Genomic DNA, 23,886 nt, shown 5'->3' on the forward strand with positions numbered 1-23,886 from the left:
GCGTATCTCCTTTCGAAGGACGGACGCGCATCTCTCTTCTTAACCTCTCTATCCTCTCCTCCTCCCGTTGGCTGCTCTTGTCGGTGTCGTCACCCGTCAAATCCGATATTATTAAAATTAGGTCTTCGGGCTAAGGAGTCTCTTCGCGCATCTTCTCCTCTTCGTATACTTTTCGTTTTATTTTTCCCCCGACGATATATAGCTACTGCTGACACGTTGCCCCTCTGCCAAGGATCCCCTCGGGCTCGTTTTCTTCTTAATTGTGCGACCGAGATCTGCCCTTGTATACCCACGTACGGAGGTTGCATGCATACGTGTATCCATACAGGAGTAAAAGAAAAAGGATAAGTGTACTCCGTTGGCGGCGTCTTCTTCCCCCCCCCCCCCCCCTTATGCTCCACGGTGCTTCGATTCTTCGGGAAGTTTTTTGTAAAATCTTTTTTTTTCTTTCGTAAAAGATGTTAGCGGCGCAGCAATAAAGTCAAGTACCGAACGGGCGCGTTAGTCGAGGTCCCTCGTTTTACGACGCGGCTGTTCCTTCCTTGTTTTAATAATCCTTTTTTCCAACACCTTGGTAGGCTCTTTGTTCCTCCAAGTCTCTCCTGGTTACTTTTTGTTTTACACGTGTTGCGAACATTATTCCGTTTACATGTATATACGTGATGGTGCACCGTATCGAAGTAATCGAATAAATTATCGATTTTGTCGAAAATGATCGAGTGCACGTGAATGAATAATTTTCACCTACATGATTAATCTGTTGTCCCATAGTTCGTGAACAAGTTATCAAAATTATTTTCAAACAGATAAGTAGGACGAAAACTTGTGGCCCGAAAGTGAGCTTCGTCAAGTTTAAAATAGCAACAAGGGCTACAAGCTCATATTATATACCGTCCAAGCGTACAATCAAATCATCTATAGCCCACACACCATTAGCTGGTTGAGCTTGTATAGAAAGGTCGATCTAAAATTAGGTGAAAAAAGCTCACCCCCCCTTGCCACCCTCAACACAAGAGTGAGAGTCACTTTTACGTCCAACGGAGTTTGAAACTGACGGCCCCCTTATTGGCAGCATATCGGTACATCGGTATAAGGGATGTAGGGGGGGGGGAGTTTGTTATATCGGCGTGTTTTGTCAGCGATAGCGGGGCTCGCGCATGAATCTCTTTCGGTCCCTCTTCTCGGGGGGGCCCCTCCGCTGTATTTGTGTATATTCCGTACGTGTACAGCCAACACAAGCAGAGGTGCGTGCACACAACAGCAGCCAATCCTCCTCCTCCTCCTCCTTCGTGTTGTTGTTGCGACATTCGCTTTGAATTGCTAATGCCCCGCGGTGCAGCCACCGGCTCTATTCGCACGTATACGTAATACGTACAGGTACACCGTGCGCGCGCTCTGGCGCCTTAGGAGCCGAAAGAATTGCTATACGATAATTTAACGTGTTGATTTTCTCGCCATGTCCATAGAGAGAGAGAGAGACGCACTTTCACTCTTTTTATTTTTTTTCTCCCCCATAAGATGTGTACTTTCGCGCTTCTGTGCCACGGGGTTTTCGTTGTTTTGGCTCTCTTGCCGCGATGTTGGAGCAAAAATTTATGGCACTCGCGAATGATCGATCAAGCGTTGCTCCGTTGCTATAATATATAAAGAGAAGGCAAAAATAACCAACGAGCACAACAATCGACCCTCGTCTCTTTGTTCTCACGTGTACACCTATGGGTTCCCAGCCGAAAATTTTCATAAAAGGGTGGGTGGCTGCATGGAGTTTCTGCAGATACAGAGGTGTTTCGTGCAGTCTTACATACACGGAAATCCACGGGGGGGCGAGCCGCGGTGCGAATTTTCACGGGTTCGACGGAGAATTTGGCACTGTGAACTACGTCCCCTCGGTAATAACAAAACAGAAGGAGCGCGTGGATTTGGCGGGAACCCCCCCTCCTCCCCTTTGGCCGACGTAAGAAAAAGAAAATAAAGAGAGTCGAGAGAGCGATGAGAAAAGAATTTCATTGTAAGCAAATGACGCTGCAGGTTTTCGCGAGCCTGCGATGCAGCTGTGCACATATAGGGCCGGCAAAGGATCGAGGGACGTATTATGTATATATATTGTACACCCGGTGTGGCAAATAAATATATATACGCGCGGGCGACGTCGTCTATCGATGTGCCATGCCGTATGGGTATTACACTCGCGTGTACGGGGCGTATATGGCCCTCGAGCAGCAACAACCGCGTTGACTGATTTCATCTGCTTATTTGCGAATTCATGCGCGCGCGCGCGCCCTCCACTACACACATTGTTATTATGTACACACGTAACAATGCCACGAGAGAGTAGGTATATATATATGCGCTTTTCCCGCGACGTCGGCCCGTACGATTTGCGATTCAAGGATTTTAGGCTCCCTGTTATTATTGTTATTGGGGGTTCTTTTTTTTTTTTTTTTTTTTTTTTTTTTTTTTCATTTTTTTTTCTTTTTTCATTCTACGCTGCACGCGGCGCACGATAGTCCTTTCCCTTTCCGTGTGTTGCTGCTGCGCGACGTCGTACACGGTGCTTATTTTCGTTGCGCGGTAGATCGAGGAATACATTTCAGCCCCAAGTTGTCTGTTTGCATGCATGGGCCCACGTTGCGATATGGAGGCGCGTGTGTCGAAACGCAGAGGGTTAATATTTACCTGCAGCGATTATTTTGTGTCATGGGAGCAAAATGCACGTTACCCCCCCCCCCCCGCCCTCGTCTCGTTTTGTTGCGAAATCGCGGCTTACGGATTCCGTCGCGATATTTATTGCTTTTTTTTTTTTTTTTCCTACGCCCGATTGCAATCGGGGGTCCAAGTGAATACGTGTTTTATATACGCCTACAGTCGAGCGAGCTCGTTATGTTTTTACAGGCGCTTGCGATATTTAAAGCACAAGTAAGCCTCAGCTTCTTCGCATCGTAAAACCTGCAAAGTTATACATTTTATACTTGATTCCGCTCGAAAATGCAAATGTACGATTTTCCAGACAATTAAGGTTCAATGTCGAGTCGACGGGCAGCAAAAAACTCACTCGAGAATCGGTCGATGATATTAAATTTCCCGTCGTCGCGAAATGCCCCCAAGGAACACGGTAGCGCGCGTACGTATACCTTATACCGCGCAGGAAGAAAAAAGACGGATGAGACGAGCCTCGAGACGAGCGCACGAAAGACGTACGAGTATATATTAACGTAATGTGCCTCGGCAGCGCTGCCGCGGTTTTTTGTCACGTGGACGCACGCCATAGCCATGCGTGTATATATACCAACAGAGTCGCCTTTTCCCCTCGTATACCCTGTTCTCTCGGGGCCCCCGCGCGACCGAGTTCCCCGTAATTACGGACAAGTCGTCGTTTCCCCTCTGCTCATACAGCCAAGGGCGGTACACAGCGTCTCCGTAGCGACGAAAAAATAATAATCACACGATCGCCGAGCTTCGAGAAAATTATGAAAATACGTACACGCGGGACATTGCTTTTTTCATTTATCGAGCCTGTTCGAGGAAAGTGGATTTCAACGGACGTGCATTCTTGACGAAAAGGACTCATTCGTGCAGCGCTTCTTTATTTTCCCGAAACATTTCCGTGCACCAGTAACCCCAGAGTCCATGAAAAAAAAAAAAAAAAAAAAAAAAAAAGAGAGAGAGAAAACTCGAGCGACCCTTGGAGCAGCAGAATCACCCCTTTTGGGAGGAAAATTAAAAGGAAACTCGCAAAACTCAAGGAGTACCAGTTACAGCTGAACGTGATGGACGCAAGCAGCAGAGCCAACCTCTTTCGCTTCCGTGGGTGTAGTATCCATCGCTCGAAAAGGTAAAAAAAAAAAAGAGACGAAGGGTCGAGGGGTATCTTAAAAAATTCAAAAGACCGTGGGCGTGTGCACCTATACGGAGAGAAATAAAGGTCGGACGCGCGAGAAGCCCCAAAGAGAAAAGGCGCCGAAAAGCAGGGCAGAGCACAGAAGTGGCGCCAAGGCTGCAAGCTCTTTATCGACGTGCATGTGTGTGCAGTGCAACGGGGGTGTATATATTATAAGGAGCCCCCAGTATTCGCGTGTCTGATTTACGGGGTGTACATTTCAGGTCGGCGGTATATGGCGCTGCATGGTACACAGCCGGGCGTGCGAATCGCACGGCATTTATTATTCGGAAAGGGAAACGTGTTGCGCCTCTTGAGTTTTCTCTCCCTAGCGCTCCCGGTTTCTGCTGCTTGGCTTTTGACTGCTCGCGGCAAAGGGAGAAGCTTTGGCTCGGTCCTCGCGCGCATTCGGGACACGTACGCGGCATTTTACGATAAATTTCAATAGTCCAGAGCGAGCGGCGAGCAAGAAAGCGAACGAGGGAGAGCACACACGCCTCTCCCGTACACTGCACGTCGAACGCAACCCGACAGCCATACCACCACCAGTCCATTCGACTTCGTTACTTACGAGTGACAAAACGCACGTTTCTCCGCACTTGTGTGCTCTTTTCTCTTTCATCCCGGGGCAGGATAACGCGCGTGTAGGTGGGCACACACCGAATAAGAGCTCCATACACACGGAGGCACGCTTTTCTGCTGAGCGAGCAGGATTCAGCGAGAAGTGGTGCGCTTTGAACTGTACCATCCGAGTCAAGTTATACGTACGATTGAGAATTATTACATGCATATATGGGTACACTCACTATACGATCAGTTTGTAGTTTTTTCACCAAATGGAATTAAAAAAAAAAAAAAACAACAACAGTAACTTTGGTTAAAAATAAAGTAAAGTTTAACAGTTTGGGAAACCGCGAAATCAAAGTAAGGCCAGGGTGAACCTCCAATAAAACGCCCTCTCGGCTCTCCTTTCTTTGGTGCACGCACTCCAGTACAAAGTCCGCCACTCATCTTTAATTGCGTCAGCTGGCGCTGGCATTTTTACCGATTGCCAGAGGAACTGCTGCGGGAGGAAAACACTCTGGGAAATATATACATATACACACACAGAGGGAGAACTCATCGAAACGAGGCAACTCCATCGAGCCATCGAAATGAGCAACAGCTCAGCCAAGGGGCATCATTTCCCGCAAGAGGAGCAGTCGACTCGCCCTCGAGCCTGCAATGTCGCTTTTTCTCAATTAATCGCGCGTCAAAAGTCCCTCCGTCGCAGAGGCTGCGCACAACAGCGCGCGATAATGGAAACGAGCGGGTGAAAGAGAAAAAGGGGGAGCGAGAGAGAGGTAAAATAAGGGCGGCCGAACGTACCGGGACGGAAAATTGCAAGATGAAAGAAAAAAATGAGCAGTTTTTTTTTCTCCTTTGGCTGTTTACATCGAAATTACGCGCCCGACGGACGGGGTTGCTCCAACAGCGAGAAGACTGTACACATTGGAACTCGACAATGGGCTCGCCCGAGTAAAGAGCATTCGGGGTTTGCGGTTGTTGTGTTAAAAACTGCAAAGCTGTACGATTGTCAAAGTTGGAGGGGGGAGCGAAACAGCGGCCAAAGTTAAATCGCTCGGGAGAAAAAGGCGAGCTTTGCGCGAAATATTTAAAAAGGCAAGGCAATCCGCTATTCGGCGGAGGCATCTTTTTGAAAGAATAAAGCCCCCCTCTTTATAATGCACAAACTATTTTACCGGAGGGAGTGGAGCTCGGGGGGATTCCCGGGGCCTTGAAAAATTCAGAAGCGGCCGCAGTGTCATGCCTTACGAATGCTCGGGCAATATTTTATCATACGCTGGAAGTGGAGGAAAGAAAAAAAAAAAATGTGCCTGGAAAAATTTTAGCGCGAGCTTCGAGGGTATACAAACACAGGCGCTCGGTGGACACGGAAGTTCTGGTGGGGGGCAGACAATGCAATGTTCTCGCGAGATCTTGCGTCGGTCAAAAGCCGCTGCTGCTCGACCGAGTTGATCGTAATATCTCGGCGCTCAGGGTGGGAGGGGAGAAAAATTCATCTCCAACTGTCCGAGTCCAAGTGGATTCCGGCAGACAAGAAAATAACTTTTGCGCATGGACTGGAGCCATCATCTTCCGGGGAGCATATCAGAGTTCCCCTCCTATACGTACAACTCGTACCTTATACACGAGAAAATCCGTGAAAAATCATTATTTTGTGGTTCTGAAAATGATGGATTTATTTTATTTTTTCCTGCCTCGCATTTTCGGACATTTGACACCTAACATTTAGAGAAACGAAAACTTGCAAATTAGAAAAATATGTTTTGTTCTTACATGTAAGTTAAAAATTCCTTTTTTGCTCTTTATTCCACATATTTCTCACACTTTATTTTTTTTTGCTTAATTTCGAAAGATTAAAAAAAAAAAACGCGTCACATTGACTTTGTAGGCACGACGGAGTGGGTAATAACCAAATAAAGCCCCTCCAAAGGCGTGAAAAAGCTGTCGTGTAACTAATTTTTCTCCAAGTACCGCAACTAATACGCGGCGGATGATTTTTCGTAGAACCGACCATCATCCGCACTCGTAGATACCACATCAGATGCAATGCACCGTCATGGTCCAAGAAGAGGTAAGTACAATCTCGATAGTTCACGAGGAGCAAGTAGGTAGTTTGCCAGGCAGCGTCTGGCGCACACCTTTGACCAAGGCAGAAGCAATAGAGCAGCATCGCTTTGAGCGCCAAGGCAGATTCGCCCTCTCCAATTTCCCTCCCCCGCGCTCCTGTTTTCTGTCATTTCCAGCGATTCTCCTTTCTTTTCCCGTCCGTCCTTTCTCTCTCTCTCTCTCTGCTCGACCTCCTGCCTGCCGACGGGGAAAATAAGACTCCGTGTATATACGTACTCACTCTCCACTGCAAGGCAGAATCGGTTTTCGATATCAAAGCCGAGAAGCAGAGTTGCCTCGAGTCTTTTTCAAAGATGAGAGGAGCAAGGTATACATGTATATGCACGTCCGTGCAAGCTCGGGCTAATAATGGACTCTGACGTACAAGCCATTTTTCCATTGTCGTCGCTTAGCTTTTTGCACGATGACGCACTTTTCGGTCCATTCGGCAGTTTGTCGATTTGGAGAGCGAAAAAAACAAAAAAAAAAAGTTGACAAAGAAAAGTGCTTACACACCACGACAATAGCAGCAGCTCCAGTAATATCGTAATGAAGACGGTTGTACTACCTAATGGGATTAAAAAAGCTACATTGTTGAGTGACATGGATTTTTTTTTCTTTTTTCGTCTTAGGTCTGTTTTGGTACACTTTCCTCGTTCCCGTTGTACAATGCATCCAAGTTGTATACGCGTGCAAGCTCGAAAAGTTCGGAATGACGTATACCTACCCCCCCTTTTTTTCTCATCGTATATACCTAGAGCGCACCTGACGGATTCTAACGGAGAAAGCTATCAGAGTGGGAAACGAGTTTTCCCCGATTATTCCTGGCGTTCGCGTATACATCAATCTACTCCTTTTCCTCGTCCTTCTCTGTGTGTGCCCTGAAAGATTTTATCGAGCCAGTACTACTTTGCCCAACTTTGCTCTCCGTGCAACTCGGCTCGCGGCGCATTCAATTACGCCGAGAAATTAAAGAATTTCGTTCCCAATGGCTCGTGTGCCCTCCGCTTTGAGCGCTTCGAGCTAACCTTTGATCGATGAAAGTCCAAAGAATTCACTCGCGAACTTCATTTCGTACGGCCCACCGCGTTGTACCTGCAAAAGAGCTCGAAAACTAATTTTTCGAGCAACATTCCTTCGCTTGCCGATTAGAGCCGAATAACGAGCGAGCGAGCGTGCCCGTCCTTTTGTTGCCACGCAGGGATAAAGGGACGAATTTTTAAATTACTCCCGCGTGCGTGATTAAAAAAGTTCCTTTCCTCGATAGTTGATCAAGGACTTCCCCGAGAGTTGCGTGTATGTAGGTAAGAAGGAAAAAGCTCCTGAGGAATTTTTTAATTTAAAAAAGATTACACGGCCTCAAAGAGGCACAAGTATAATCACGTGGGGCCATTTTTTCCTTGCTCGAGCTCGAGTGAGGTACCTGCACATCATTAAGGCATATAGTCAGTAAAATAAATTTTTTCTTACCTTAATCAGATATTAGCGCAATATCTTCGGTCGCCCCCTCGTTTATACCCCTTCGATAAAAAGTTATTAGAGGAAACGCAATTTCTCACTCGGCAAACGAACCGACTAAGCGCCCAGCTTGGCCGTTTTTTCTCTTCCCCCCCGAGACCTTTTCACTGGGGGAAGCAGATAGAAAGAAAATTGTGGTTTCTCATCGATGTAAATTCAGAACATTACGCAAACCCCGGAGTCGATGGGATATCGAAAATCGTTTAAACACACACGGGTACGCGCTCTCGGGCCGATCGTTTTCTTTTTAAGGCACGAAATGAAGATGGGAAAAAAAAGGCAGTGGAGAGGGGCTTCTTTATTTACCGATGCCCCAAAATCGGCCCGTGTAATTTTCCAGCTCGGATGCAGCTGCACGCGCGCCGATCGGCCTCCGAGTCGTGAAAATAACGCGATAATTCGTACGTTCCCCCCCCCCTCCTTTCGATTCCTCGCGTGTTGTACGTGTATATACATACACGCGTGCGTGTGTATTTATAACGATCGACGTGCGCTCGCTCGATTAACAGATAGTTTGCGCAACTGTCGACATCAGGACTCCCGACGATGTTACCTCCGCCTCACACGCGTATTCTTATATACACGTGTATGCGCTCCCTTTGCGTGTGTATACCTAAAGAGGAGAGAGGCACGTTCTCTTTCCCCGGCAATTTTATACTTGCCCTACTCAACCTTACGAGTCTCTCCTGTATACGTAAGGGCCCATGTGAATGAAATTTCGCGCTATTCGGGGATTCGGAAGCCGAGAGAAAGCGCTTGTTAGGTTTTATTATACCCTCGTGAGCTTGATTTGTTTATTTATTTATATACGACGTAATTGGTCACGGGTGCGCTGCGCCGCTGCTACCTACTTTTGGTGTTATTTTTTTTTATTTTATTTTTTTTACTTCAAGATCTTCCACGTATATGGGGAGCGAAAGTACTCGCGAGAAGGCATCAGCATGTTGATAAGGAGAAAAGGCGAGTGGAGAGACAGGCTTGATTGAAGCCTCCGAGCGAAGTTTATGAAATACATGGACTCTCAAAGGGAAAGCTCGAGACACGCTGGAGCTGCAATTGGCTGAAAGCTATGCTCCCCCGCGCTGTACACACTGGCACTGCTACTAGTTTACATTTCTATTTCGGAGTCACTTTGACGACACGGCGTGCACACACGTAGGTGTATTTGCCGATTCGCGTCGCGATACCGAACGAAAGTAAAGAAACGAGCCAATTTGGCCGGGGAAAGAGGTTGCTTGATGCGCGTGAGTTTATTTGCAGTGGGAGCCGAAAAGTTGTTTCGAAACGACTCTATGGCGTATACAGAGCCTCTCGATCTAGCGTAAATTATGTACAAAAGGTATACAAGATGTCGCTCGCCAACGAGTACATAAACTTACCGATCTCGCAAGAGATAAAAATTACTAAAAGTGGCTTATTAATTACCGGAACGCCGTAATTGCCATTTCAGACCAGCACGATACACATTTAGTTAATACGTTGTGCATATTACTGGTGCAATCTGACGTTTCGCTCGTTCAATTACATTAGGGTGATTAAAACGAGTAATTTAATTAATTAAATGTTACAGTGATTAAATTAAGAGAGGCAACAATTACCGCGAATTAATCATGCGATTGTTGCGTCACTTTCCAGCATATATGATACGCTAATCATCCCATTTAAGGGGGAGTAATGCAATTGTGATGTTTTCCATATCGATTTCCACGTGACAAAAAAACAGCCCCCATTCGTTCGAACTTTCACGCGCTCGGCGTTCCCGGTAATTCGCAAATACAGCAAGAAAAGTCACTCGCGTCGCGAAAAAGGCTGACGTATATGTATAAAAGAAATCACGGGAGCGCGGGTATAATGTAACAGGCCGTAAAAGTTTGAGCGAGCTCCATTCCCGGCCTCGTAGACGTCAGGAATGGAAGTCACTCTAGTGACGGCTCGGCGACTTTCTTTGTTCCCCCTTGCGCTCCGGTAAAAAAACCCTGGAGAGTATAGGAAAAAAAAGGAGAAACAACAGAGTCGACGGATAAGGGGATCCAGAGAAGAAGAAGAAGAAGAAGAAGCTCGTCTTCGTTGCTTATAAGCAATCATAACAACCGGATAGACGAATAAGGGGTGGGGAGGGAATCAAAGCCCTCATCATCATCGAGAAGGAGTCTAGAGCACATGGGTGGATGGGAAACGAGGAAGAAAACTCGCAGCGAGTCTTTTTTTTGAGCTTCGCCTTTCTTTGGCAAGGGGGAGGATGGGGTACGCGTTGGAAGCCAAGCAGGATCATCGACGCGAGGCAGCGTCATAACTCAGGTGCGGACGGCGTGCGTGAGCGTCAATTAGCCCCCTTGGCGGTGCCGATTCTCCCTTTACGTGGCCAGAAAAATGCCGCGAGCGGCGTTTTCGTCATTACCGAGGAGAACGCGCGGGACACGAGGAGAAGGAGAAGAGGGAGAGCCTGAGAACAGGTGACGGCTGCGAAGTTCTTCTCCTTTTTACCCCTGCATTACGAGGGAAACGAAAGCCATAGGCGCCCCGAATCTTCAATTTGGCATTCACGCGAGGATCGAGCGACTTCTTGCGTCTGGGAATGCGGCTGCGAGCGACCCTTCTTCACCCCCCCCCATCCCTTTTTTTTTCTTTTCTTCCGTTTGTTTCACGTCGAAGTTACCAGCGCGATGAAGATGAAGTCATTCAGGATGGACGTGTTTGCGTTTCGGCTGTTTGCTCGTGTACACAGGAAACGTAAATTGTTCGGCGTTGCTGATGGTATGGTGGCACGGGACTGTAATTGGGGTTACTGCAGCCACGTCTTTTTATATCGATCCTCCTCCCCCTTCCACAACTTCGACAGCCTGACGAGGAAATTTGATTTTAATTGCGGATGTGGTGCTTTTTCTTCGGCTTCGTGTACTTTTCAATAAGTACCTTTACTCGGTACCTCTCTTTTTTTCCCCTCTCTTCCTCTTTCACGTTCTCGAGGCACTGCATGGTGATTTATTGGCCTAATTGCCGAGGATACGTTCGCGAATGTTTTGGTTTACTCGAGGGGTCCTGCGTACATAGGTATTTGCCAAAGTGTAATTTGTTCTCGAGGATACAGTACAAGCGTGTACGCGTTTCGGCGCGATTTTTTTTTTTTTTGCCCAGTGCTTTCTTGCTCTATCCGCGAAAGAACATTTTTTGCGGACAAATTCAGTTATCCCATCGATATGTCACTCTCGCAAACTTCTGGTCATGAAAAAAAAAAAAAAAAAAAAAAAAAAATGAAATAAGACTCTAGTTAGCCGACGGCCGTCAAAAAGACTTTTCAAGGCTCCTTCAGATACACGCTTACGCCAGCAAGTTTTCGCTGCTGTCGGGGACGGTCAACACACGTGCCGGGAATAAAGCGCTAAACAGAGCGCCGCGACAATTTGACGGGCCAAATCGAATAACAACCGTGTATCCCTCGCGGCGCGCGGCTGCGGACGGAGCCTCGGGGGACGCTGCATCCGTCCGTCGATGGTAAATGAAAAATCAGCGAAAATTTCGGTGACCGCGGAATACAGAAAAAAAAGGGGGGGGGGGTAAAATAACGTACGCTCGTCGTGCGTCCTGTACGTGACTGCTGCGAATAAATGAACGTGTGCGAGCCGTAGTGGAGGAGAAACAAACAATGGACGGAGGGTTGAGTGACTGCGACTGGTCGTTTAGCCGCGTTGATGGGTGGATGTGTATGTGGTGCGTCTAGAAACAAAGACTGCGGGCAAACGGGGAAAAAAATACACCTGTGCGAGGGCAAGCTTGATAAAGAGTATCGCGGGGCACTCCCTTGTTTGACTTTGTTGTGGCAAAATTTATTTTGGGGGGAAAAAAATGTTGAGGAAGCTCTACAAAAGGGGAGAGTATAGTAGAGCGTGGCTTGTGGTATGCGCGTTTGTGCAACGTCGAGAAATGTAGTTTCAAAGCTTGGAAACGTACCGAAAACTGAGATGCAGATGTTTGTTCGGAACAAAGGGCCCGTAATTACAATTAGTTTTAGTTGGTTTCCACTGCTGCTGCTGCTGCTTACTTACTTCTGCTGGTGTTGTATTTATAAACAGCGTGTGGGGGGTGTAATTTTTTATCTTTGAATGTATTTCATCAAAGATGAAAACACGAAATTTTTGTTTTTTTTTGTGTATGATTAACCGTACCTTACAGAGTTATTTATTTGGTACATGATTGAAAAAACTCATCTGCGATCAAAGAGATGTGGTTTTGAAACGTATACTTTTTGTGTATATAATACCAAGTAAATATTATATCATTGCAAATCATTTGGTTCGTTAACTCTTGTTACGAAAACTGAAAAAATATCAAAATAAATCGTACTTATTTCATTTTATGCAAAAAAATTGAAAAAAAAAGGTATAAAAATTATAAAAGTATTTTTGACGTGATTCCTCGGAGCAATCGAAAACGACAATCAACTATAATAATTCTCCAATTAGAACTTTTACACCTAAAAGACAAAATATCTGGGAAAAAAAAAATCTCACAGGTTGACAATTATACTGATTCTTGTTTTGTCCACTGATTTTCTCATACCAAGCGTATACCCACGAAATTTCTTGCCAATTCAAATTTAGGAACCTTTACTTTAACGCACGCCATGGTTATGTATATATACACAGTGTAGTAGATTATATGGCTGCTCGAGTGAGTTTTGGGCTCCAAGAACATCGAGATTATTTTCAGAAATGTTTAAAACACGCTGTTACTCAACTAGATGACGTATTATTATTTGTATAATATTTCATACATCTTTTTAAATCGAATAAATATTTAAAACATTCTTATTACAGGATACTTACAATGTACTATTTATCAGCCATTGGCAAATTAAATACTATTCACCAAACTGATAGGTCCAATTATACATGCACATGGGAACGTCTTACCATAACTCGGACGTTACTACTACTACTACTAAAAAAAGTCTTTCAACCCACAATTGACAACCCTGCACTTGAATTTGGCAAAACTAGATTAAACAGAGTAAAATAAGAGACGCATTGAATGAAAGCAAAACAACGACAAGACTAGCAGCACTCGTTGTTAACGAATACTCGGCGCAGCCTCGACCTACAGGTGCTTTGAACTATTTTTCCCCCGGAGAATTTATCCCAAACAAAGTAAGTACCTGTACACACAGCAGCGAGAAAACATTATACGTCGTACTTTGCTCTCCGCGAAACAGATCACAGAGCGGCATTAATCCAAGGAAAGAAGAGGTGGAGGGGGGAGGGGGGAACATCGAGGCTGCAGCTTATCTCAAGCGCCGTCGAGCTATTCCGCAGATAAGCTAATTCTCGGCAAGAGCGCAAGGCAAACAGTATATCCCAATGGGCCGCGCTGGTGCAGAGCTACTTTTTTTCCCCCTCCAGCTCTTTCTCTCCCGCAGAAGAGCCATCGTCCTCGTCGTCTTTGGCCGTATATATACTTATTGGCGTGTACACGGTACCGCGAGGGAAGAAAGGATCTCGTGGCGTATACATGCACGTATAATATATACGCACGTGGATCTCGTCTTTCCAAAGGGCAAAAAGCGGAGAGAGAGAGAGAGAGAGAGGTGGTGCACCGGCCGCCGCGCTCCTATATACATTATGGCTCACTGCCGACATTCTCACGTGGATTCTTGATTGCAAAACACTCAGCTAGTAGGTATGCCGCCGGAGACAGAGAGTCGCGTCTTCCGCGCGCTCGCAATGTGTATCGCTTCCTCCCCCCCACCCTTACTCACTGTGACTGAACCCTGGTGGAAAAGGGACACAAAGGGAATACATATGTTTCGCGTGCAGCTTTTTGCACGCTCCTCCCCCCCCCTACTGCCCCCTTTTCTCGGAGAGCAGGCGGTCTCTGTACTTGTACGCGTATGTATACATGTATATGTAGGAGGCAAGACCGGTATATATCCTTTCCTGCTCCTCTTCTTTTTCTGCGGCGCTGTTGCCTCGAGCTACCTTCTTCTCGGCCCTTTCGACTGTCCGCGCTCTCTTTCGCAGTGCCGTCGTTGTCGGCGCAAGCTCACCTCTCCCCCTCCCTCTGCAAAGGCACGTATATTATGTCGTGAAAAATTTAACCGACAAAGAGACACGGGGAGCGGAGAGAGTTGCCCAGGGTCGAAAGAAAATTATTGATGCGGCCGGGTGCGTCACAACCAGACGCGACACCGGGAGTTGCGGGGAGAGAGAGAGAGAGGGACCGGCTTATCGCACTGGAAAAGCCTTTTGCTGGTACAGCTCCCGGGGATTCGCGGGATTAAGGAGAAGAAGGGGCGAGTGCGGTTCCTTGCCCCGATGCTCTTTTGCATTTTTCACGAAGGACTTTGGGGTTGTGTACGTTACACGGACGCCACAGTCGAGGGTTTTCGACATGTTTTTCGAAATTCAACCTTATACCTACATGCTCTAACGGATGCGAGGTAAAGAGACGCCTCGGTATATCTGGATACCAATACGAATGTAATATAAGGGAATCGGATGCTGTAGACATTTATTGACACACCATCGGTATATTTATATTAATAGTTGGATCGAGATACAGAAAACCAAGATACGCTTGAATTTTTTTGTAGGCGACAGTTACCTTAAAATAGTATCCATTATTTTCAACGAACTGTTTATATAAAAAAAAAAAAAAAAAAAAAAAAAAAAAATGTAACGGTTAATTCGTAGTAAAAGTTTATACTCGTACAACTGCGTGGTACATCAAGTGATGCAGCGACGTAAATTGAGAGATAATACATCTCATTTGAGCAATCGATGGGCCGAAAATTTATCGGCCACAGATGTCAGTGTTGCAAACATTGTAATAGCTTAGCTGATGTTTTTTTCATCCAAATCGGTACACGCGAGCCGATAGCGGCAACGTAGTTTATGGCGCACGGTAACCCAATACCATCAGTCGCCAAAGTTAACCTCGTAACCGGTTACAAAGTTCCAGCATAACAGAATCCAAAGTTTCGAGGCGTATAGCTAACGCCCTCCCCGCGAGTTTTCCAACTTCCAGAGCGCGGTTACATCCATACAGCCCCACACCGCCTCTCCGGCCCAACGTAAAATCGTTACGTCACTAGCCCGTCCACCACCAAAAGCTCCGATCTCAATTTGAGAACAAAACCGATCGTGTCCCTCTCCCGTACTCGGACATGCAAATCCGATGCTGATTAAAAGCGCCAGAGCACGGCACTCACTTGCCTATAACTTGCACCGCATGAGGTATTTTTCTTCGCAGCACTCATCGACACCCTCGACAACCCTCCACTCGGTCATGCGCCATCAACTTCTCCCCTTTCTATACGCGCACGCCGCGATATTTACCCTTCTTCCGTCTCGTTTTGCAAGCGAGTGCACTCGAAAGAACACTGCTCGCTTTCTCTTCTCCTTGCACCTTCGACCCTCCCCCCCCCTCCTCGTTTGCTCGAGGATCTTTTCCTCTATACGGGTGATTATGCCCCACTCGAAGTTGTTTTCGTTACCGATAGAGAGCATCACGGAATCTCCCTGCGAGGTTTCGGGGTGGATACTCCGCTGAATCCAAAGAGCTGATGATGCAACTTGGGGGGGGGGGAACGATTACTATTTTTTTTTCTCCATCCCAAAAGCGTAAAAGAAAGTATCGATACACGCGTTACGTAAAAAACACCGAGCGGTTTGTGTATGCAAATGCACCGGCAAGCGAAACCGCTGCTACAATTACTTTCTTTCCCCCCTTGCAGTTTGCGGAGTGTCGTATGGGGGGGGGGGGGGATTGCATCCTCCGCGAGAAATCAATCCGATAGAATTTTCGCGAAAACACGCTCGTTTCCTACATACTCGTGGGTTATGAACATACATATAGATGCGATCGAGAGAAACGATTTCCTGCATTGGCACTGTGTGTGTGTGTACGGGGGGTAACGAATTGCGATCCATTTCTCACGAGTCGCGGGATTATCTCCCTTTCTCCCCGTCCGAATGATACATTCCGAGGAAATCCAAAACGCGCGAGCTCTCGCGCCACCACCACCTACCCGCCCTTGTACACACACACACACGAGAAGTCACCGCGAGCTCGCAAAGAATCGCCTTTGAATTTCAAGAGATTATCCACTCTCTCCCCGTATATCTATCTATCTTTGAAAGAGAGAGCCATGCAAATGCTCTCCCAAGCGAGCGGACAGCGGAGGAACAAACGCAGCAGCGAAGAAATTGAAAGCAGAAAAAGGATGTATAAATATAAGAGGGAGACGCGCGCGTAAGGAGGCGGACGGACGACGACAGGGAGGGGGGGGGGAGAAGTCGCGCACGAACGCCCAAAGGCGACGGTGTCTCGGAACGCGCAAATCGTCGTCCTCGTAGTCAGCAAAAGATCGGCTTATAGAGATTCGTCGTATAAAGGTATGTGTGTGTACAAGGGAGGGAGGACCCCCCTGCCGCCGGGCATTTACGTTTTCTCGGATAATCATCTTGGACGTAACTTAGCGCCGTAACCACGCGCTACCGTACTTGTATATATATATACAGAGCACACAATCGGATTTCCCGCACCTCTCAACTCTGGGCACGTATATGGGGGACAGGAAATGGGGCTGGGCTGACTAAATAGAGAACAGAGCACGGGCGTGTGTATATATATATATATATTTGTTGCATCTCGGGGAGCAATCAGAGTCGATCGAAGGTGGCGCGCGAGAGTCAATTTTGCGTAACAGCCCGGCAATAATCGCTGCTCCCGTTTTAATTTATTTCCCCTTTCCGGAGATCATTACGCCACGTCGTTTCTTATTTTTGCGTACGTAAACTCTCTCTATTTGCATTTGGTTATCATGCAAATGCCGATCGCGTGCCCGAGTACACGCGTATTACGGACTTGCGTGCGCTTTCGGGCGATGATTAACATTTGTTTTTGCCCTTCCTCTCTTTTACTTTTTTTTTTTATTGGGGGGATTTTCGCGAATTAGCGAGTATGAGAAACTCTTCCTGGGTATTTTTTTTTAAATTTTCCGTACAATGCAAATTTGCCAATTCAAACGTTACAGCTGTAATTTATGGTGTGTGTTCGCGTACACATACGTGCAAAACGAGCGGTATATATACCATTACCCAAACGGCTCGGTTGAATAAATCTTTGCGCGCGCGCCGGGAGAAAGGCGCTGATCCCCATTGCCGAGGGAACGATCGTATCTCTCGATTCTTGATTAAATTAATTTATCGGGAATCCGTGAATATTTTGGAAAAATGTGAACAAATACTCTCATCGATCGGGCCCGCGAGGATTCGTAGAACGGCCTGCAAGGGGAAGGTGCCAATGAATTATTGCTATTTTTTTATTCTTCCTTCTCAGCTGCTGCTGCTGTTGTTATTATCAGGATAATAAATTATATCGGCGTCTCTGGGGAATGAATTAATTCTTTTTTTTTTTTTTTTTTTTGTATTTTACGTTTGTACGGAGGAACACGGCGCGCACGCTCGCGATAAATTCGAGCCGATTCCCTGTGTCTCTTTGGTGTATACATACATTACGGTGTATACCCACGTGTTAAAGAAAGTTCGCATCAGATGTACATAATAATAATTTATATACTTGGGAATCTTTGGATTCCAGACGCCGAGAGGATATCTTTTAATACGTGAGCATGTGCGAGGGTAACTTGACACTCTCGGGTATAATGGACAGTTCAAAATTTCCAATCGCCAAAAAATACGTGGGAGTGGGTAAAACGGCGCTGCGCTCGAGAGACACCGGGAAAAGGTGTTAAACGAGTCGGATAAGACACTCGAAACTTGGCGTTCTTTATCTATTGCTCCCTCTTTCCCTGTATACTCACCACGTGAGTGTACGTGTATGGTACTCATATTTCTCGTGTGCACACGTTGCAGCTTCGGAGGGAAAAAAAAAAAAAAATTGTCGATTCGAAAAGTAAAAGAAAGAAAAAAACACCACTGAAATAAAACCCGCACGGCTTTTGCCTATTACGTTTAATCTCGCTATCCAATGTAATCGTATGGGGATAGCATTAAAAGTAATTGAGGCCATTTATTTCGCGGAAAGACAGCCAAAGAAAAATCCGATTAATCTTCGCGAGAAATAAAAGCTAAGTATATAATTACAGGCGAGACTCTGGTGTATACTACAGTGGTGCACTAAATGCACAGTAGTATATACAGTGGTAGGCCTCGCGATTTTATTTCTCGCCGGTTGTTTTATGTACACGCGGTACGGGCTCGGTGTACCATTTTTCATTTGTTGGGAAAAAGTATCTGCTGTCATTTGAAAAAATGTCAAGCTCCTTTCTCGTGGATTTGCTCCTGCATCCTTGAGAAAATTGAGGGAAAGAAAAGAGGGCCATTCGAGGACGTGTCGGTTAATTGAAATTTAATTATCCCCTAATTAGATCCAACTTTTCAGCCGCGACACGCCTTCCAATTTTCTCGCCCCCTCCCCTCACCTGTACCTAATCCCTTGCTTGGCAGTAGAGCCCGGGGATAACGATCGCACGCCTTTTCCTTCCTTCCATCTCAATCTCGCAAAAATAATCCTCGGCATCAACATATATCTCTCCTCCAAGTGGAGCCCTGCGCGACAACGACCGCACCGACTGAGTACCCAAGGATGAAGGAAAAAAAAAAAAAAAAAAAAAAAAGAGAGAGAAGAAAACCAACGAGAGACGCTGGCGTATGCAGTAGCAGGGGCAGCAATCTCCCATCGGATACCAGAAAGAGAGGAGAATCCCCTTTATCCGGCGAGGATCTGCGCGGCCAATCGCTTTATAATAAGATTGATAAAGTCAAGCTCGGACCGACAGAGAGACAAGACGTTCGCTCGCTCGCTCGCTCGGTCTAGTAAAAGAGAGAGAGAAAGTGAGAGAGCTAATGGGCGACGAGGACGACCATCCGGAGGAACGCTCGCGCGTACGGGGTATATGTACACACAAATACGCGCAGAGGAGGCGGATATGCACGCCAGCCGAGGCGAATAATTCACGCGTTATCTTGGCCATCTTTTCGCGGCAGATCTGCCTCGAGGATCTAAGGAGCGACGGGGGTTGAGGATAAGAAGCCACGGGCAAGAGGATAGATGGATCTTTTACACGTGTGTGTATATGTATATACATTTATACAGGCTAGTCGGGAGGTGCTTGAGACTGTGTGGTCCCGGCGAGCTTTACAATTGGAGTTTATTGGCTCGAGGATCGTTTGCCCGATTCCTCCATGCATCGATCTTTTCGACGCTCTCTCCTTACTGCGCTCCCACTAGTAATTTAACTACACGACGTGCATAATTTTCGTCCTTTATTTCTCCTTTTTCTTCTTGTAAGTTGCAAACGGGGAAATTGCAGTCACAAGCTTGCCCCGCGGGCTTTCAGAGTATAATGTATGCGACGAGGAGTAGGTGCAAATTGTTCGGTCTGAAATCGTAGCCGAGTGTGTAGTTTTCAAGATTTTGGATGAAAATTTTTGAGACTCCTTTGAGAGCTTGAAAGAGCTCAACTTGCAATAAATTGTTGACATTGATAGAAGTTTAGGATTGATGACATTTGAAACATTTTACAATGACTTACATAGCAAAATCTTGGCAATTTGATTGTATCAAAAAAATTTAATATTCTTACCTGTTAGATGACTGCCTGTGAATTCGAAATCGTCGTCCTGGTCCCAATGCTTCAAACTGAGGTTCGACAGAGAAGTGGCATTGGCGAATTCCAAATTTGCAAAGTGCCAATCTAAAATTTGGCGATCTTTTGAAGAAAGGTACACGTCACTGAAATAATAATCAGGATCACGTTAGTATTCTGCTGTAAAAATATACCCTTTACAAAAAAGTAATCATTAAAATTCTTACCTAGGTGGAGACGCCTCAAGTTCCTGAAGCTTGGCCTCAATTTCTTTCTGTTGATCAAAGAGTTGATCCCATTCTTTGCACGAATTCTGGAGGTCACGTAATTTTGATCTATATACGAATTCTTGAGTTATATCTCTAGGCTGCTTGCTGTCTGACATTTCTTTATACTCTTTAGTGAGTTCCGACATGTGTTCTTTGATTGTTATCATCTGCATATGAAATGTACAAATTAATAATGAAATATTTCAAATTAATAGATCTCACACTAACTAATAGCAGAAAATGTATCAAAAATTCAAGAAATTTTTTAATATTTTCAAAGTCTTGATTGTAAAAACTTTTAACATAAAAAAAAAAAAAAAAAAATATTAACCTTTTGCTGGTTTGCAATGAGCTTGCTTTGCAAAGCAAGGACATTGCGCAAGTGAGTCACTTGTCGTTGCTTAACTCCTTGTTCCTGTAGCCTTATGACCCATTCTAACGCTTGACCCAACGATACAGGCTTTGTTGAACCAGCTTGACCTCCACTGCCAGCGTTTCCAACATAATTAAAGTCTAATTGGTGAGATAAGTAAGACGTAGCTTCCAACAATCTGTTGAATTCTCTTTCAACCATTTCATCTTTATCTTTTGGAACCTATTGCAACAAAGTTATTCTTAAGGCTATGTTTCATTGAAACAATACAATTTTAATGCTTTCCGTGTGCAACGAGAAAATGTTGTTACTTACTGTTGATCCATCACTTTCATACAAAGGGCATTTTTGCTTGATTTTATGCAGTTCCATGTTGATCTGTTTACTTAAAATAGTGACAGGATTGCCTCCAAGACCCGTGACAACCATTGCTCCCAAATCAGCGACGTAATTAGATTTTCGAAACGTAGCTATACGTCCACCAACTCTGTCCTAAAAAAATGAAAGTTTCATTAACTTGTTGATGATTTACATGTGTACATAGTAAAATACAAAATTATTAGTTAAAAAGCAATAAAAAATTATAGTATAGTTAACTAATAAATTGATACGAAAAAAAAAAATGTATTTCATAAACTACCTACTCTTGCTTCCAAAACAACAACTTCAAGACCAAATTGTTGCATTTGTTGAGCTGCTGCCAACCCAGCTATACCAGCTCCAATAACAACGACCTTCCCTAATTTTTTGGTAGGTATAGGCTGCAGAACAGATAATTTTATAAAATCAAATCATATTTTTTTATACAAGAAAGTGTATTTGGTTTATTTTTTATTTACCCTTAGACGTTTGAAGACACCAAAATTAATAAATCCGTGCCTTTCCAAAAAAGCATGAACTCGTCTGACTAGAGCTGGATCACTGTTGTATGGAGGCTCGATGGCAGGAAGGGCATTTTCAAAAAGCAATTGCTGTTTAGGGTTTTCGACCCATATTTGCAACTATAATTTAATGTTGATAAAATTATTGTTATTATTATTTTAGATTCAATGATTTCTTTTACACTATAGTTTGGAACATACCAATCTATTACGAATGTGCAAAAAGACTTTCTGAGTCTGTGGGGGTCCACCAGAGACATCGGGAAAACAGGCAGCTTCCGTAGACGTTAGCTTTTCAAAAGGTAACCGGCTTTGAAAGGCAGCTCCCTCTAATCCATTTAATAATTCTTTGACTGTAAAAGAAAACACAACATAATTTGACACTCATGTTAACCACGACACATCAACCTAGGAAACAACAGCAACATTCTATAAAAACATAAAAAGCAGGGCTGACCGCGAGGATCTTCGTGATCACTGTCTGGGTCTTCTTCCTCCTTTATTTCAACCTTGGAAGCCGACGGTACAGGCGTACTCGAGGTCGACTCGTTTTCCTTTTTGCTGTCACCAACCGGTTTCTTCTCCGGGGTAGTGTCCGACGCATTCTCGTCGTCGATGTGGCTGCCGATCTCCCTGTACTCGACCTACAACAACCATCCCCGATCGTCATTTCGACCAATTTTGACGTTTTGTTGCAAATCTTTGCAATCCTTTGACACTCGATTTTGAGGTTAGTTTTCGCTATTCTCACCTTTGCGCGCTTCCTCCGGCTCATTTTGCGAATATCGAGGTACTCGCTGAAAGATACGACAATCACTACGGATAAAACACTTACCGAACCGAAATATTAATACAATATTTGGCAAAAAATCACGCGTGTTTCAAGATTCAAGCGGCACTGGTATAAGTAAACACAAACAAAACTTGTCAGGCTGCCGGAACGACTGAACAGACGACCCGACCTAGCCTTAACTTGAAACAAAAAAGGACGTGGGTCGATGGCGGGTAAATTTGAATAACGATTTAAAAGCATTTTTTTATGATAGGCACCGTATGTCTATCTCGCTTGGTTTTCAAGATATCGTACTCGTACCATGATTTATTGTAGACACATGTATTGTTGATGAAAAGCGGAAAGTCAAGATAAGATAGTTGGATTTTTGTGTAAATCAGAAAAAAGCATACGATGTAATGAAATTCGATTTTTCCCTGTTTATAAATCGGAGTATATTATATACTAAGCACTTTAAACAAAAAATTATTCGTATAAATTATCGATTAGTGACTGATAACGGACTTTTTATTATTATTATTTTGTATTTTTTTCAACTCATTGAAAAAGCACACATTAATCTCTTATTCTTTTATCCCAAATAAGTATCAAAAATATCTCAGACAATTTGAAAATATCGACACATGTTCACCCATTAAAAACTAAACTGTAAAAAATTGTTTGTTTAGCGAGTGGAGCAAAAAAAGTTATCTTTTAAATTTTAATTAAAATTATTAGAAAACATATTTACTTTTCAATAATAAATTATCATTAAAAAAAAAAAAAACATGATAAAAATCGCAAGCCAAACTTTCGAATGAAATTTTGACGGGAGCAACGTTTACCTGCTGTTCATTGAATTCCATTAGATGAAATTACTTTTAGTGAAACATTTACAATTCGAATGTATACGTGTCAACCTTGTAAAATGTTCATACACACCCAACAACAATGATACTTTCGAAAGAGCAAGTCTCCATTAAAATCAAAAGCTAAAAAATGATCTCAAAACAAAGGTGATTTAGATTTTTCGTAGACTTGCTCGCGTACACCCATTACATGGATGTAGAAACGAAGGGCGGGTCAGTGAGCGCTCGCACAAGCACGGAGGGTTATATCAGAGAAGAGGGTTGCTCTTATTGAAGTGGTCTCAAGCTTCTTCTTGATGCGCTGCAACTCATTACCTCGGATAGTTAGGTACGATGATGATGATGATGGGCCAAAGTGCGCCCGGGCGAGACCAACAGAGAGCTTATATTAGTATGCCCATAGAGCTTGAAATACCCTGCACGTGTATATAAGTATACGCGCGCTATTACATTTGCTCATACACAAAAGGGCTTGCACTCGAGTACATAATATTAAGATGCCGTTATACTACACTGTATACATATGTACGTGTGCGTGCCGCGGGGCTTTTTCCGAGTTCCGAGTGGTATAATTGCAATACCAAGTAAGTAGACGTGGAACCAACTCCTCTCTCTCTCTCGTCTTTATTCCTCCCTCGCTAATTGGTGCGATTCATTTGAAATTATCAAGGGTTGCTTCGTTATGTATTTAACTAATTAGCCTGGCAAGAGGCGAACATTCGCGTATGCCTGTAGGATACAATGAACGACGGGTTCTGTTAACAACCATCATCCATAAGAATCCTCAAAATCACAACAGAATCTCACCGTTTGTTGGAAAGACTTTTATTTTCGTTACAATTCCTCTCTAACTTGTTCGAGGGAGGAGGGGGGGGGGGGGAGAAACCAAAAAAATTCTAAACATCTCGGGACGAGTTGTACCGTTTGTCACCTCCCCCGTGTATGCCCCAAACCCAGAGACAAGACCCTCACGTGCACGCAAAAAGATTTACAGCCGGACGCGAGCAATTAATGAGCCACTTATACGTACACATAGAGCTGGTTTC

The 23,886-nt window shown here is 44.7% G+C and overlaps 1 protein-coding gene across 1 annotated transcript in view; it reads right to left on the reverse strand.

The window, feature by feature from the left end:
• Positions 1 to 22,127, reverse strand: part of Su(var)3-3 (lysine-specific histone demethylase Su(var)3-3) — a 178,208-nt gene extending 156,081 nt beyond the window's left edge. Inside the window, exons 1-9 of the mRNA XM_089589494.1 lie at positions 21,951 to 22,127; positions 21,657 to 21,843; positions 21,401 to 21,552; positions 21,158 to 21,319; positions 20,963 to 21,079; positions 20,634 to 20,810; positions 20,277 to 20,540; positions 19,904 to 20,112; positions 19,674 to 19,822 (exon numbers count right to left, since the gene is read on the reverse strand). Coding sequence (XP_089445620.1) covers positions 19,674 to 19,822; positions 19,904 to 20,112; positions 20,277 to 20,540; positions 20,634 to 20,810; positions 20,963 to 21,079; positions 21,158 to 21,319; positions 21,401 to 21,552; positions 21,657 to 21,843; positions 21,951 to 21,974 — 1,441 coding nt within the window. The 5' untranslated portion in view covers positions 21,975 to 22,127. The remainder of the gene's footprint in view (positions 1 to 19,673; positions 19,823 to 19,903; positions 20,113 to 20,276; positions 20,541 to 20,633; positions 20,811 to 20,962; positions 21,080 to 21,157; positions 21,320 to 21,400; positions 21,553 to 21,656; positions 21,844 to 21,950) is intronic.
• Between the last annotated feature and the right edge of the window lie 1,759 nt (positions 22,128 to 23,886).

The sequence above is a fragment of the Copidosoma floridanum genome, unplaced genomic scaffold (genome assembly GCF_036245765.1).
Source record: "Copidosoma floridanum isolate Cflo_tuat_1 unplaced genomic scaffold, Cflo_Japanese_pri ptg000009l, whole genome shotgun sequence".
Taxonomy (NCBI): Eukaryota; Metazoa; Arthropoda; class Insecta; order Hymenoptera; family Encyrtidae; genus Copidosoma; species Copidosoma floridanum.